Here is a 16,028-nt window from a genome sequence, read left to right as displayed (position 1 = left end):
CTACTAGATGGCCTATATTATCATCATATATTTTGCAGGTGATGTTCATTTACATGAACATCTTTATGCACTTCCTTCTACGAGTCAAGAGACTGCCGCACCAAAACCTAATGAAGGTGAGAATTCATTTTCTTTTGCACATAAACTTTTGTCTACAGAAAGAGAGTTTAGTCATAACATTAACTGAAACTCATATGGCTATGATCAGTGTGGTCTTTCAATCAGTTTATATAATATGTTTCATATTAATAGTCCGCCACATTGATTTTGATGATGACAACTTTAAGATTTATTGTAATGTTTTTTATGTGGGCTGTAGCCAGGACTTTTTTAGTTTAATTTGTTGTTTATATTTGTGTGATGTGTATTATGCAATGTAGCTGGCACTGGTGACAAAACTGATACAATACACAATACACTTATCTACACCTAATTCATTAATCATATAACATGGGCGTACCCAGAATTTGTTAAGGGGTGTTAAGGGGCGGGGCAGAAGTAAATAAACTTATTAATCAAGATTCAATGAACCAAGGTCCAATTTTTAAAAATTCTTAACTTCGGGTCAGACAGCAGGGTGGGGCAACTGCCCCACCTCACGGGCGTACCCAGGGGGAGGGTTTTGGGGGTTCAAACCCCCCCCCCCGAAAAGTTCAGAATATTAACATTCATAGAATTAAAATAAGAACAGGCGTGCGGCATATTTCATTGATTACTAACTATTACCTAGTATACGGTGGTTTGGATTTTGTATTTCTCCGCCATCGTCGATTATCGGATCGAAATTGATGCGAATGAAGTAGTGGATATATTTAAAAAGAAAAACAGAAGATTAATTTTGTAATAATCTGTCTGTCTGTTTGTCTGTCCGTCTGTCCGTCCGTATGTCACAGCCACTTTTTCCGAAACTATAAGAACTATACTGTTAAAACTTGGTAAGTAGATGTATTCTGTGAACCGCATTAAGATTTTCACACAAAAATAGAAAAAAAGTGGCCAAGTGCGAGCCGGACTCGCCCATAAAGGGTTCCGTATTTAGGGATTTATGACATATTAAAAAAAACTACTTACTAGATCTCGTTCAAACCAATTTTCGGTGGAAGTTTGCATGGTAATGTACATCATATATATTTTTTTTGTTTTATCATTCTCTTATTGACCGAAGCGTAGCGAAGGTCTACGTTTTGACTCGGGCATTTAGCTTTTGTATGTCCGGATGTTCTCCTCTACAGGTCGCAATTCTTAACCGATTTTCGTGAAATTTTGTGACCGAATTCTATGACTAAATAATTTTTTTTTGTCGATCCGGTTTTTGGAAATTTTTCAAAATGGCGGAGTCGTGATAGCTCCCGCCTAAACAATACGTCATAAATCCCCTAAATACGGAACCCTTAATGGGCGAGTCCGGCTCGCACTTTGCCGCTTTTATTTTCTTGAACCCCCCCCCCCGATACTAAAACCTGGCTACGCCCGTGCCCCACCTTGCCGCACCGTGCGTACGCCCATGTCATATAATATGATGTTGTGATTCCAGTTACATGTAAGATACTCCGTGCAATTTTGAATTATATGCAAATAACTAAAAAAATATATAATAATATATTATATGTCATCTACAAAAAATTACGATTCTCGCGGCTTTGTATTAAGGTTGTCGGTCTTATTTATTTATTAGACTGTACATAGTACATTATTTAGTTATATTATGGACAGCATCATAAATATTATTAATATTATGTTCAACTTCTTTTGCAGCTGATGTCTCGTTACAAGAGGTTCAACACTCAGTTTCTCCAGTAATAATACAGTCAACAACAGTACCTGCTAAGCTTGAAATTGAAGGTTAGTACCTATATCTGCCGTTTAAGTTTTGGGTCGAAATAAGTATTCTGTCAAAAATTTAATTATTGATAGATTTTATTTGTGCTTTTACAGCTGAATTTACTTTTTTAGGGTTTCGTACCTCAAAAGGAAAATCGGAACCCTTATAGGATCACTCGTGCGTCTGTCTGTATGTGTGTCAAGCATTTAGTACTTATTTATCGAGACAATTCCAACAAAATCAAACATGATTAGATTGCGTTGTTTTATTACAGTGTTCCTATGACCACCTCCTGCCTCCATCATCAGATCATCTTGATGATACCATAATGTTGCATTGTCAAATTGTCATCCAATTTACTAGTGATAGTGTAACTGTGATAATAATATAATAATTGCTTACACTCTGATTCATTGAAGATTTGGATATAAGTACTTAACTTATTTTTCAGCGGATGTTTCTTTACAAGAACGTCAACACCCAGTTTCTCCTTCAACAGTGCAGTCAACAACAGTCACTGCAGTACATAGCGTTGAAGGTCAGTATTTAAAGTTTTGGCTTTGAAAAAGAAAACTGAGTATTTACCTCATTATTCTATTTACCTAACTGGACCTGGCGCCCACAGCATTTTCAAAGAGCTGGCGATGCGCCTCGTGTCAAGCATTTAGTACTTATTTATCGAGACAATTCCAACAAAATCAAACATGATTAGATTGCGTTGTTTTATTACAGTGTTCCTATGACCACCTCCTGCCTCCATCATCAGATCATCTTGATGATACCATAATGTTGCATTGTCAAATTGTCATCCAATTTACTAGTGATAGTCTGATAGTGTAACTGTGATAATAATATAATAATTGCTTACACTCTGATTCATTGAAGATTTGGATATAAGTACTTAACTTATTTTTCAGCGGATGTTTCTTTACAAGAACGTCAACACCCAGTTTCTCCTTCAACAGTGCAGTCAACAACAGTCACTGCAGTACATAGCGTTGAAGGTCAGTATTTAAAGTTTTGGCTTTGAAAAAGAAAACTGAATACTTACCTCATTATTCTATTTACCTAACTGGACCTGGCGCCCACAGCATTTTCAAAGAGCTGGCGATGCGCCTCGTGGAGGCGACGGCTGACAGAAGGGCTGGCTCTTACCTCGCGCAAAGCATTGGCATTGCCGTCCAGCGCGGCAGTGCCGCCTGCCTTCTTGGCACCTTGCCACAAAGCACCGAGTTGGGGCCAGTTTTTAGGGTTCCGTACCCAAATTACACATTAAAATAAAAGTTGCGACTCTCCCCCCCCCCCCTCTGCCGCCTCATGTATCCCATGAACTCCGCATAACATGTAGATCCATGAAGCGACCGAGGACGGGCGAGTCCAGCCTGTCCGCGATCATCTGCAGGATACTGTTGATGCTCCCTCGCACGCGTCGTATAACGGACGCCGACGTTTTCCGTATTATTGCACAGAAATCGTCGACGGCCGCGTCGGCAAACATACCCGACGCGCTGCAATAGCGAGGGAGCCGCAACAGGGCCCTGAATGCGTTATTGTATTGCACTCTTAGTGCATTGTACGCCCGCTGCGTAAAACTGACCCATAGACCACTCGTGTAGAAACTTTGGCAGTACGCTCTAAAAAGAGATAGTTTTACAGGCTCACTACAACGAATGAATCTATGAGCCAGCATATTGCCGCGAACGGACAATGCCCTTCGCTCACGTTCTATATCTTTATCATCTTTAAGGTCTTCGGCTAGCACATGGCCCAGATATTTAAATTCTGTCACTCGTTTCAAAGGCGTACTGTTTAAAAGAAGTGGCGGAATGTATAGTGGCAACTTGTTCCTACCTTTGAAAATCATGAACTCACTTTTCTTCACATTATACCTTAAGCCATGCGCATCCGCATACCTTTCACATATTTTTATCAGCTTTTGACGGGCTGAGTAGCACCATATCATCCGCATAACTTATATTATTTACGCTGATATTATCCAGGCGGCAACCGATATGCATGCTACTCAGCTCGCCAATCAGCTGATCAACATATAGGTTAAATAACCTTGGCGATGTTAACCCTCCCTGCCTTACACCACAGCTGAGTGAGTACTCGTCAGAATACACATTTGCCCACCTCACTTTGTTCTTTTGATTACCATACCAATATGAAAAAAGACTGACAACCTCGGGTGCCACGCCTGTCTTCCTTAACTTGTTCCAAAGTAGATCGTAGGACACAAGATCAAAAGCTTTGGACAAGTCCAGGAAGCATGCGTATATAGGCGATTTTCTATTGATATTGTAATCAACAGTGTGCTTCAGCGTTAGGATTGCGTATTCAGTACCTAAACCTTCTTGGAAACCAAACTGTTCATTACACAGTTTTAACAGCTAAAACAGAATCAAATAAATTAAGTGGGGCTCCCATACAACAAACGTTATTTTTTTGCGTTAGGTGCTCGAATCCGACTCGCACTTGGCTGGTTTTTTATTTAGAATTTTAGTTGTAGTGTTACGTAGTTTTTAATTTTCGAGTTAGAGTATGTTTTAAAGTCTTGGTTAAACCAAAAATAGTTATTTACGATACAAGTGGGGAAAAGAGGAAATTCGAAACGAGTGGCGATAAAATAAAACATGACCGAAGAGAGTTGCGAACCACCACTCGTTGCGAATTTCCTACTTTCCGCACTTGTATGAGTTATTTACGATATGTACCAACATATGTACTGTAAATAACTATTAGAGTTTAGACATATTTTATTATTTATTTAAACTTTATTGTATGTAGAAAAATGTACTTACTTAATGCCTTAACTTAAGGCATTCTCTACCAATCAACCATAAGGGAAAAACAGAAATGAGTTACTAATGTGTTGCAGAAAGTTTTTTGACATATATTTGTATTGCATAATGTTACTTGGCAGAAATGTCGTTTGGCAGAATTACCTTTCGCATAGTATCATTTAGCATACAATCGCTTCGCAGAGTTTTATAATCCAGAACCATACTTTGGCATACTGTTGATGATCATAATAGTATTTTAAACGAATATTGATTGCGCAGATAAATGTATTGCATACATATTGCATACTATTTTGGTGGCATAAAGCTATCATTAAAGGTGATGTTATAAATGGTTTTAATTGACTTACCAATGTGCTGCAGTTCCTAGTATGCTCTAACATAATCTGTTTTTAGGGTTCCGTAGCCAAATGGCAAAAAACGGAACCCTTATAGATTCGTCATGTCTGTCTGTCTGTCTGTCTGTCCGTCTGTCTGTCTGTCCGTCTGTCTGTCCGTCCGTATGTCACAGCCACTTTTCTCCGAAACTATAAGAACTATACTGTTGAAACTTGGTAAGTAGATGTATTCTGTGAACCGCATTAAGATTTTCACACAAAAATAGAAAAAAAAACAATAAATTTTTGGGGTTCCCCATACTCAAAATTTTTTTTTTCATCAAACCCATACGTGTGGGGTATCTATGGATAGGTCTTCAAAAATGATATCGAGGTTTCTAATATCATTTTTTTCTAAACTGAATAGTTTGCGCGAGAGACACTTCCAAAGTGGTAAAATGTGTGTCCCCCCCCCTGTAACTTCTAAAATAAGAGAATGATAATACTAAAAAAAATATATGATGTACATTACCATGTAAACTTCTACCGAAAATTGGTTTGAACGAGATCTAGTAAGTAGTTTTTTTTTATACGTCATAAATCGCCTAAATACGGAACCCTTCATGGGCGAGTCCGACTCGCACTTGGCCGCTTTTTATGGCAGTTGATCTTACTTTTCTGGTAGCCGTTCGTTTTTGTAGGAGGTCGCAGCTCTAACCTAACCTATTTATCTGACAGCCATTAGTTTTTGTAGGAGGTCGCCATTCTAACATAACCTAACCTTCTTTTCTGGCACACGTCCAATTTTGTTGGGGTCGCAGTTCTTACTTAACTTAACCCACTTTTCTGCTAGCAGAAAAAATCATTATGCCATAAGAGTATGCTGCAGGATGGTTATGGTACATAAAATTATGCTAAATCAAAGTCGGCAACAGTAATCTTCTGCTTAATGATATGCTGCAAAATGTATTGTATGCGTAGTAAATAGTAATGCCAAGTAATAGTTATGTAAAATTATCATTCGACTAAAAGTGTTTCTGCGATACATGTTATGCGAAATGTATTTCTGACAAACAATATTATGCCAGATGAGGGGAACCCGTATTAGGGGCTATTCCTGCAATGTTCTGCCACCAGAGTGCAGCACTAGCACCTATCGTAAACCATTTTGACAAGTTTTCACAGACAATAAAAATTGTGACATTGATACATCAAGGCGGTTTGTTTACAAAGGGCCTACCGGGAAACGCGAAAATCTAAATTTAGTTATCTGCCTCTGTATCACCTTCAGATTGTGATGGATTGTGGTAATAGCGCCCCCTACGCAGAGTTTCGCGTAATGTTCCCTATTAAAAAGTAAACTAGATCATGCATGGTCGGCTGTTATCGTGCAAGGTCTGTCTATGCGTTTTTCGAAACCTAGCACGAAATAATAGTTTCATTTGATATTCATTTTTTTGCTTTACGTTTTATTTAATGTAAGGCTCCGTTAACGATTTTAGAGCCAAAATGTAAAATTGATAGATTTAGTCGTTGAAATTGTACTCCTTTTGTTACGTAATATCTAAATAACAAGTATTGGTTTCTATTAACACGTCTTCTCATCTTGCCTTTTAATAATAAGGTCCCGAGCGTGCGTCACCGGCAATAGGTGACGAGAAGGGGCAGTTTTTAAAAATTCATCATAAAATTATAGTTAAAAATTATAAAAAATGATGTATAAGAACAGTTTCAGGAAATGTTGTAGATTGTTTAAGTATCAATATTACGTTGAAATTAAGTCGATTTTCACGAAAAATGTTCACTTGTTTTGAAGTAATTTCTGGTGAAAATTGATTTCGTATAACTTTCATTTACTCTCGTTCAGTATCATATAACAAAAATGTAGTCTATGCAAATTGGAGTATAGGATATGTGTAATACAAAATCACCATATTTAGTAGTCCAAACTTTACGAAATTTACAAATAAGATCGACTAAATCAGTACTTCACGCGCGTTTACCTAAACGTCCATCAGAAAAAAAATCATTACTAATTTAGTGAGTCAGTTTTCAAAAAAATGATCTGTACAAATGCAAGATAAGAAGACGTGCTAATAGATACCAGTACTTGTTATTTCTATTACGTAACAAAAGGTGTACAATTTCATGGACTAAATCTATCAATTTTACATTTTTGCGACTAAAATCGATACCGGCCTCTTAAACGTGAAACTACTTTTGCAGCTGACGTCTCTTTACAAGAACGCCACCCATTTTCTGCGTCGACGGTGCAGACAGTGCAGTCAACAACAGTCAGTGCTAAACATAGCATTGAAGGTTAGTATTGTCATTGTGCTTATTTTTTTGTTAAATATAGTTTGAGCCAAAATAACAAAACACGTGTCCATTATTTTTTCATGTTCAAGATATATTCAAACCTTTAATTAACTAGCAATTTGCTTGAACAAAACTCTCTACAGAAGTTAGAGCGTTTTGTCACTTTTCACTACTTTGGAGGCCAATTTCTCCCAGTGGGGTGAGTATGGACAGCTAAAAAAAATACGTGTCTGTTATTTTAGACTCTATAACATATATAAAAATAAATCAAATCGGAGCCGGACAGTTGGGTACCCTTCCGTTAAACAAATACTCTGTTGAGGTACAGAATAAGTAATAGTATTAACATACAGAACGGACACGCACCGCCCCGCCTCGACTCAGATTACCTCGCCCCGCGACAGCAGATTGCCGAGCTTTTGCCGAGTGTCAGCCCTAAGTAACTTACTCACACAATGACGCGTGTACAGACGTGCCGTTCACATATTTAAACGCAAATGATTTTTGATGTATGGCGTGTCCGCTCTGTGGTTAAGGCCTCTTTTATTGTTTACTTTTTTCTTAATGATGGATTAGCAACAAATTATTTATTTTACAATATTTATTCAATTCGACTTTTCCCATTTTTTTTATTTGGGCCATCTACCGTATAATCTACATAATTCTATTGTTTCCGAGACCCAAAGGTTGTCTGGAAGAGATCGCTCTTAAGCTATAAGACCGCCGTCGTTACCTCTATTGTCTTTGTTTATATTACTGTACATTTATTGTAAACTACGAGTTTGGTGAGGTGTGCAATAAAGAGTATCGTATCGTATGGTATGTTTCTCGTCGAGAACTTTGTAGGTACCGGTATTTACTACATTTTTTATCTTTTTCAGGACTCTCTCGCTCCAGAAAGCCATTGATGGACATCACCCACCGGTACAATGTCGCCGGTACAAGTAAATTCTCCGAGGAACATATTTCAGCAGGTGTGTTTTCAAACTATATTTTCACTGAAGTCAAATTAGGGAAGCTGAGCAGTGCGTGAATTCGTAGCGCGGCTTGGGTGTGTAGTGTGTAGTGTGCATCAGCCCTCGGGCTGCTCACACGAGCGAGGGGGCGCGGGCGCGGGGAGGCGACACATTCTTCCCTTGTTTGGTTGTACATGTACATAAATCTCTCCGCTGCACGCTGAGCTGTATCCATTAGTGATGTGCTGAGCGAGGATAGGTAAATGAAGTGTTCCTATTGGTACATGATGATCACGACTCTGTTGGAAGCGCAGCCTGAGAAGTTGGCGATGCTATTTGACCGAAGCGTAGCGAAGGTCTAGAATAGAATAGAATACTTTATTGCATATCACATTACAAACATGGATGGAATCGAACATAAAGGTATACATGTGACACCCTGCAAGGGCACGGCAATATAAGAGGGCTACAAGTAGGTGATTTAATTACAATTTGTACACATTTCATTAAATTTATATTATACATACATTCACACATGATCATTTGATAGCAGTATTACATTATTTCCTTACATAAACAAAGCACGGTAATATTTTCATTTACTGGCTGGATCAAAAAATTCTTTAATATTATAAAAACATCCACTAATTAAAAACAGTTTCAGCTGTTTTGTAAATTGACTTAGATTTTCCAGATCCTTGATAGAGTTTGGAAGGTGATTATAGATTTTTATAGTCATATAATGGGGGCTACATGTGACAAGTTTTAATTTCGAAAAAGGCAGTTTTAGTTGATTAACATTACGATTATTTCTTTTGATTTGGGTTGTATCTTTGAGTGAATATAAGTTTAAGTGTTTCCTAACAAATTTACAAGATTCGAATATGTACATAGATGCAACGGTCAGTATTTCATGTTTGATAAAGTAGGGTTTACACGACTCCATTTGATCTATGTTTACTAGAATTCTGATGCATTTTTTTTGCAGAATAAATATTTTATCAATATCGCAGCTATTTCCCCAAAGGACCAGGCCATATGATATTTGCGAATAAGCACAGCTTAAAACTGAATAAATGTATGGCAAAAATATTTATTAAAATATAGGTAAAGTACATGTAATTTAAACAACAGTCTACGTTTTGACTCGGGCATTTTGCTTTTGTATGTCCGGATGTTCTCCTCTACAGGTCGCAATTCTTAACCGATTTTCGTGAAATTTTGTGACCGAAATCTATGACTGAATAAAATTTTTTGTCGATCCGGTTTTTGGAAATTTTTCAAAATGGCAGAGTCGTGATAGCTCCCGCCTAAACAAATAGTCGTATCGGTATCATAAGAGTTTTTTCTTTTTGAGATATGTTTATAGATTAAATGGCCAAAAATTCAGAAAATTTATATCGCTGGTTTTGGCGGTATTTAGATATTTAGTTTTTACTTGAGAATGAGTAGCTAAATTTCATCAGCGTTAGTAAGAACTATAATGGCGTATTTTGCAAACGTTCGCTTTTTTTGTTTGCATCGGGAGGTCCCTGGTTCCATCCCCAGTAATTGTATACTGCTACATAACTTTTTGTATTTTTTTTATACTTAAATTTCGTATAGTTGTTTTTTACTTTATTTTTTTATTTTGAAAAAGTTAAAAATTTCGTCTTTTTTATTTATCAAGCGCGGGTTAAGCATATTCGTTTCATTTTTGTTTGTAGCTTTATGTAGTTTTTAATTTTTTGTTTAAATTACATGTACTATACCTATATTTTAATAAATATTTTTGCCATACATTTATTCAGTTTTAAGCTGTGCTCGCAAGGTCTACAGCTCATAGAGCCACTAGTATTAAATACTTTACACGGATGTGCATTTGCCTATACGATTTACCGAACACTACCGTGCGCCAGTTAGAGTTAGCGACGAGGATATCGAAATATTAATAGGTAACGAACAAAAAATCATTAAATATTCTGCCTTTTTCAGAACAACATGTCACTGACAAATTGTCAGACCCTGTCACCGGCAAAGAGTCCACGAATGCCCCGTTGGCCCACACGTCAAAGCGACTTACCACGAAAGGTGTGTTTCGATCCATTTCCATATATATTATGTAATTTTCTTACAATAGGCTGTTTGTTTTCTTTGGGAATGAATATCGTGAAAAACCTATTGCATTAAGAGGAAAGGGGACGGTTGTTTCTAAATACAAACATAGTCCCCATTTTCCTCTCTGGATATTGACAGTGTACATTTTTTTTTACACTGTTTCACTGTGTTACTTTTGTTTAATTTTTTTTGGACGAATGGTGTGGCCTAGTGGGTAGTGACCCTGCCTGTGAAGCCGATGGTCATGGGTTCGAATCCCGGTAAGGGCAATAGAAAAAATATGGACATCAATCTTACACAAATCGATTTAGAGTATGCTCAATAAGGATTGTAGTGTGTTGTGGGTACCTACTAGACGACAATTATATGAATAATAGATATAGATAAATACTTAAATACATAGAAAACATCCGTAACTCAGCAGCGAATATTTGTGATGAACTCACAAATAAAATGTCCTTACCAGAATTTGAACCCGAAACAGAATTAAAACCGGCCAAGTGCGAGTCGGACTCGCGCACGGAGGGTTCCGCACCATCAACAAAAAATAGAGCAAAACAAGCGAAAAAACGGTCACCCATCCAAGTACTGACCCCGCCCGACGTTGCTTAACTTCGGCATAGAGAAAAAAATACATAGAGTGCTCACTCCATACATCAGTTTTAGTACCAAAAAGACTATTAGCATCTAGCATCGAGTAGCGGAACTATCAGTAGGTACTGCTACTTGACAATAGATGTAGCACCGCCCGGAAAGTCTTATGCTATTGAGATAAGACTTTCCGGTCGGTGCTACATCTATTGTCAAGTAGCAGTACTGATAGTTCCGCTACTCGATGCTAGATGTAGACTCTGAAATTAATAGTCTGAACTGATGTATGGAGTGAGCACTCTTGTCTTACTATATTTCTCTATGACTTCGGTCAAAAATCACGTTTGTTGTATGGCAGCCCCACTTAAATCTTTATTCTGTTTTTAGTATTTGTTGTTATAGCGGCAACAGAAATACATCATCTGTGAAAATTTCAACTGTCTAGCTATCACGGTTCGTGAGATACAGCCTGGTGACAGACGGACGGACGGACGGACAGCGGAGTCTTAGTAATAGGGTCCTGTTTTTACCCTTTGGATACGGAACCCTAAAAATGGAAACATATATTTGACGTCAATTAAACCATTAAGCTGGCCCGATGATGGTGACTGAAGGTGGACATAATTATGATCTCTGTAATAAAACAACGCAACTTTATTGAGTTTGTAAAATGCTCTCGATAGTATAGGTAGTATGATGTATGTATGTCAGATAACTATTGCAAGAATAGTCGAAATTTAAAGCTAGTATCAATAATGAAAAGTTGGACATATAAAATTTATAGTTAAAATTATTGTTCATCATTCGAGTTGTCAATCATATTTTTGAATATACCTAACCATTCTATAGATATGTAAATAAATATGTAAATCATTAATTAATTCAATTTATTTCAGATACTTCGTCAGTACGAGAGTTTAACTCAAAAACTCGACGCTTCATAAAACAGACGAAACAAATCGCTGCAGAGAGTCTCGGCCAAACAGCAGCGGAGAGGCTCCAAAGTGCACATGAACATGCAAGCCTAGATATTCTTCAGGATTTTGAAAAACTTAACAAAAAGGCTAAGGCCTTTTTATTAATGCAACTGAGACTTGCAAGAAAAAACAAGATGGCAAGAAGATTTACTTTTCAAGACAAATTATTCGCGCTCGCGTTGATGAAGCAAAGTCCCAAGGGATATAAATTATTAGAAAATATTTTTGCTTTACCGACGAAAAGAACATTAGCGCGCGTCTGTCGCAAAAAATTGTATTCGAATGTGGAATAAATGAAAAAGTCTTCGATCACCTTAAACAGAGCACGAAAAACTGGGACACGTCAAAGAGATTGTGTTCATTGGTTTTTGATGAAGTAGCACTGACGCCACATCTGATCTACAATGAGAATAAAGATGTTATAAACGGCTTTGAAGAAATAGCGGGAGAACGCAAGCAAAAATTTGCCGACCACGCTCTTGTCTTTATGGTTAGAGGCATCTGCTCATCGTGGAGACAAAGCATAGTCTATTATTTTTGTGCCGGAACTGTCTCTGCACCAGATTTGGAAAGGATATTAAAAGAAATCATTCCAAGGCTTTCTGAGGCTGGCCTGATACCTCTTGCCCTAGTGTGTGATCAGGGGTCAACATTCCGGTCATGTTTTAAAAATCTTCAAGCTACAACCGCTCGACTACAAACACCCGAAGAAAGACCATGTGGTGGGTTTTACCAAATTTTTTGTTTTTCTTACAATAGGCTGTTTGTTTTCTTTGGGAATAAATATCGTGAAAAAACCTATTGCATTAAGAGGAAAGGGGACGGTTGTTTCTAAGTACAAACATAGTCCCCATTTTCCTCTCTGGATATTGACAGTGTAAAAATTTTTTTTACATAATTTGGTGTATACTAAGGAAAGCTATGGCCTCCTACGTTTGACTTTTATAATTGTTATAAAAAGTAGGAGCGCAAAACAGATTTCATAAAAAAACAATTAATACTCCTATCTAACAGTCATATCCTAACTCTTATACTCAATAATAAAAGTTAGTTTTACCGTTATAATAACTTCGTAAAATAGATTGTGACATTAAAAACACATAGATTATGGTTCTAACTTTTTAATTTCACTCTTTTCAGATACAGTACAGGTAGCTGGACATGATTTATTTATATTTCATGACCCACCACATTTATTAAAATCCATCAGGAACAATTTTCTGGACAAGGATATTGTCTACAATGGGAAAATAGCGTCGTGGAAGGACATTTTATATGTGTACGACACGGACATGCAAGGCGGTCACACTAGAGCGCTACCAAGACTGACGGCAGATCACGTCGACCCAAAGAAGATAAAAAAGATGAAAGTAAAAATGGCGGCTCAAGTTTTAAGCGCCCGAACTGCTGCAATGCTGAAATTTACCGACAGTGTTCGTAAGTCTACCAAGTTATATTTATGTATTTGAACAACTTTATTTTTATTATATCGTCCAAAAGTTTTTATAAGGATTAGGGATAAATTGTGACTATTAAAAGTTATCTTCTCTTAAAGTCGACTATGTGACATATTTTGCTAGAAAACGACGCATTTGAATACATCATGCACAGCCGCTACCACCAGTTTGGCACTGACATAAACGCGTATTAGTGCGAGCGAGATGTATAGAAAGTAAATTACGATGACGTTAGCATATATGTCAGTCTAGACACTGTCAGTGACTCATGGTATGGGTTTTAGTCCTAATCTTATAACTTTTGAATAACTTGAGTATGGTGATAGCTGTCATCTTGTAAAATTGTATTGAGTTGACATCTGTAGGTATCCTATTTGAAAAATCACTTATAAAACAAAGTCCCCCGCCGCGTCTGTCAGTATGTATGTTCGCGAAAAACTCCTGAACGGATTTTCATGCGGTTTTCGTGCTATCAATACTCTGTTGATAATCTTATCTAAGAATCACTGATTGACGATTTGATTGAAGAATGACTGATTCTTGACGAAGGTTAAAAATGTAAATGTTTCGTATAACCCGTCCAAAGCCGGGGCTGCTCGCCAGTACTATAGTAATGCTATGTCCTATGGATACTTGTGACTATTATGACATGTTTCCACTTACATACACAACGAGTTTCATTATTTATTTCGCATATTTCTAGTATAGTTAAGAAGCCGTCTTTGTTTTTTTTCCACACTTACAACTATCTTTACAGGTAAACCTAAGACAATAGTGTAACTATTAACCATACATTTTAATTTAATTTAATAGTTAATTTGGTTACTTAGTAACAGAATTTAACCAATAGGGCAACGCAAAAATCTGCGTAGGGGGCGTCATTAGCACAAACAGTAAACAAAACCTCCCGCTAACAAATACCTCTACCTTCCATGGTAACTAATAAATAATAATCTGTGAAAACTGTCAAATAACTGTTTACGGTATAGTACTGTCAGCAGCAGAAGCTGCTAAGCGGGCGAGGTGTTCACAATTACCTTGAGATCATTCTGTAAAGTATCATTCAATGGAATTTGCTAACTATGTAAACAAGCCGCCATACTGAAATTGTCTCTGAATGTCAATTTACTAGTGACTTTTGTTTACATAGTTAGCAAGTTCCATAGAATGACACTTTACACCTCGCCCGCTTAGCAAATTTTGCTGCTGACAAGACATTGCAGATATTAAATAATAATGCCGTCAATGAGCATTATTTGCATAGCATGTTTATAAAATCTAAATAAGGTAAACGTACTAGTGCTCGACATTCGAATGCCCACTAGATGACACCCTGCTGTCACCTCTATTGACAATGACTTAAGTTTCAAGATGACATGTACTGGGACAGCACCAGTACGTTTACCTTATAATATAATTGTATTTTACATATGTAGTTTTATTAGCATCATTGTAGATACCAATTTATTATTTCAGACAAACGAGTGAATAGTCCACAAGAGACGATGGAGACGACAGCTGAGGTCGTCTTGTTTTTTGACGAGCTTTTTGACAGCGTCAATGGATCGCCGGGCCAAGGCAAAGGCAAACTCAGATGTGCCGTCAAAGAAACTTCAAGCCATAAGGATTTTTGGCTAAATGCTATAAGAACATTGCAAAGTATGACATTTTTGGACCGTAACAGCAAACTAGCGATACGTAATGGCCAGCCAAGGCATGTACGCGTTCCGTGCTTGGAAGGGTGGATAACCACATTAAAAAGTTTCCTAGGATTATCAAAAATATTATTTTCTACATACAAAGTCAAATACTTTTACCCTCGTTTTGTCAATCAGGATCCGATCGAAAACTTCTTTGGTCGTATAAGAGCAATTAATTACAGAAATGTAAATCCCGACGCAAACACTTTTATATATTCTTTTAAATCTATAGTCCTCTCAAATATCTTGACTCCACAGTCCACATCAATGAACTGTGAAGATGATGACGGCGAAACCCTAATCAATTTAAGTAATCTGTTCTTCACTACATCACCTCAGGATGAGAAAGAAAACTGGCCCAGAAATGTAAATACGCCATCATCGTCTTCAGTCACCTTGTTCCGTCAGGACAAAATGAATTATAGAGAAGTTGTAACGGAGAGAATGAACGTCCAAACGTCCGCGTATACGGCGGGATACATATGCCGAAAAATAACAAAAAAAGCAAACTGTAATGAATGCGCAAAAAGTTATACAACTGAAGAAAAGCAAGGGATCCATGAATACATAAAACATAGGGAGTATAAGAGATTGAAAAATGCCAATTTGAAATACCCAAATTCGCGAATGGTATGTTTGTATAGAGAATGTGCCCAAATAATACATAATTATTTAAACGCGGCATGCCATTCAAATGATATTAAAAAAAAAATCATTGCTATAATAAAATCACGCTGCGAGTTGTCTTGGCTGGGCTGTAAAAGTCATAAAATATTAATAAAAAAATATTTTATGACTTTAGTAATACGGTTGCAAGTACACAACTGGTGTAATATCATAAACAGAATTTTAAATGGTAAAATTGAGGAGAAATACATTTTGAAAATGCATACTTTGCATGTCACTGCGTATAAAAAATACAAAGCTCACCGCTTACGACAAAAAGCAACTAAAGATTAAAAATAAATATTGTTTAAACACATTCCTT

The 16,028-nt window shown here is 37.1% G+C and overlaps 1 protein-coding gene across 1 annotated transcript; it reads left to right on the top strand.

Moving 5' to 3' along the window:
* LOC134659477 (uncharacterized) lies at positions 1-16,000 on the top strand. The gene is made up of 10 exons (XM_063515120.1): positions 1-116; positions 1,756-1,842; positions 2,274-2,364; positions 2,708-2,826; positions 7,170-7,262; positions 8,144-8,236; positions 10,193-10,288; positions 11,803-12,144; positions 13,024-13,320; positions 14,817-16,000. The coding sequence occupies exons 1-10, from the start codon at positions 8-10 to the stop codon at positions 15,998-16,000; spliced, it is 2,511 nt and encodes an 836-aa protein (XP_063371190.1). The 5' UTR covers positions 1-7.
* The last annotated feature ends 28 nt before the right edge of the window (positions 16,001-16,028 follow it).

This window comes from Cydia amplana, chromosome 25 (genome assembly GCF_948474715.1).
Source record: "Cydia amplana chromosome 25, ilCydAmpl1.1, whole genome shotgun sequence".
In the NCBI taxonomy this organism is placed as follows: domain Eukaryota; kingdom Metazoa; phylum Arthropoda; class Insecta; order Lepidoptera; family Tortricidae; genus Cydia; species Cydia amplana.
The sequence above is the reverse complement of the archived record's forward strand: the minus strand, read 5'-3'. Positions and strand labels throughout refer to the sequence as shown.

Bases quoted from the DNA above. Each gene is read 5' to 3' on its own strand.
- LOC134659477 (XM_063515120.1), top strand. From the start codon at position 8: ATGGCCTATATTATCATCATATATTTTGCAGGTGATGTTCATTTACAT. The intron at 1,843-2,273 runs GTTAGTACCTAT...CTTATTTTTCAG, and splicing joins TGCTAAGCTTGAAATTGAAG to CGGATGTTTCTTTACAAGAA. The intron at 10,289-11,802 runs GTGTGTTTCGAT...AATTTATTTCAG, and splicing joins AAAGCGACTTACCACGAAAG to ATACTTCGTCAGTACGAGAG.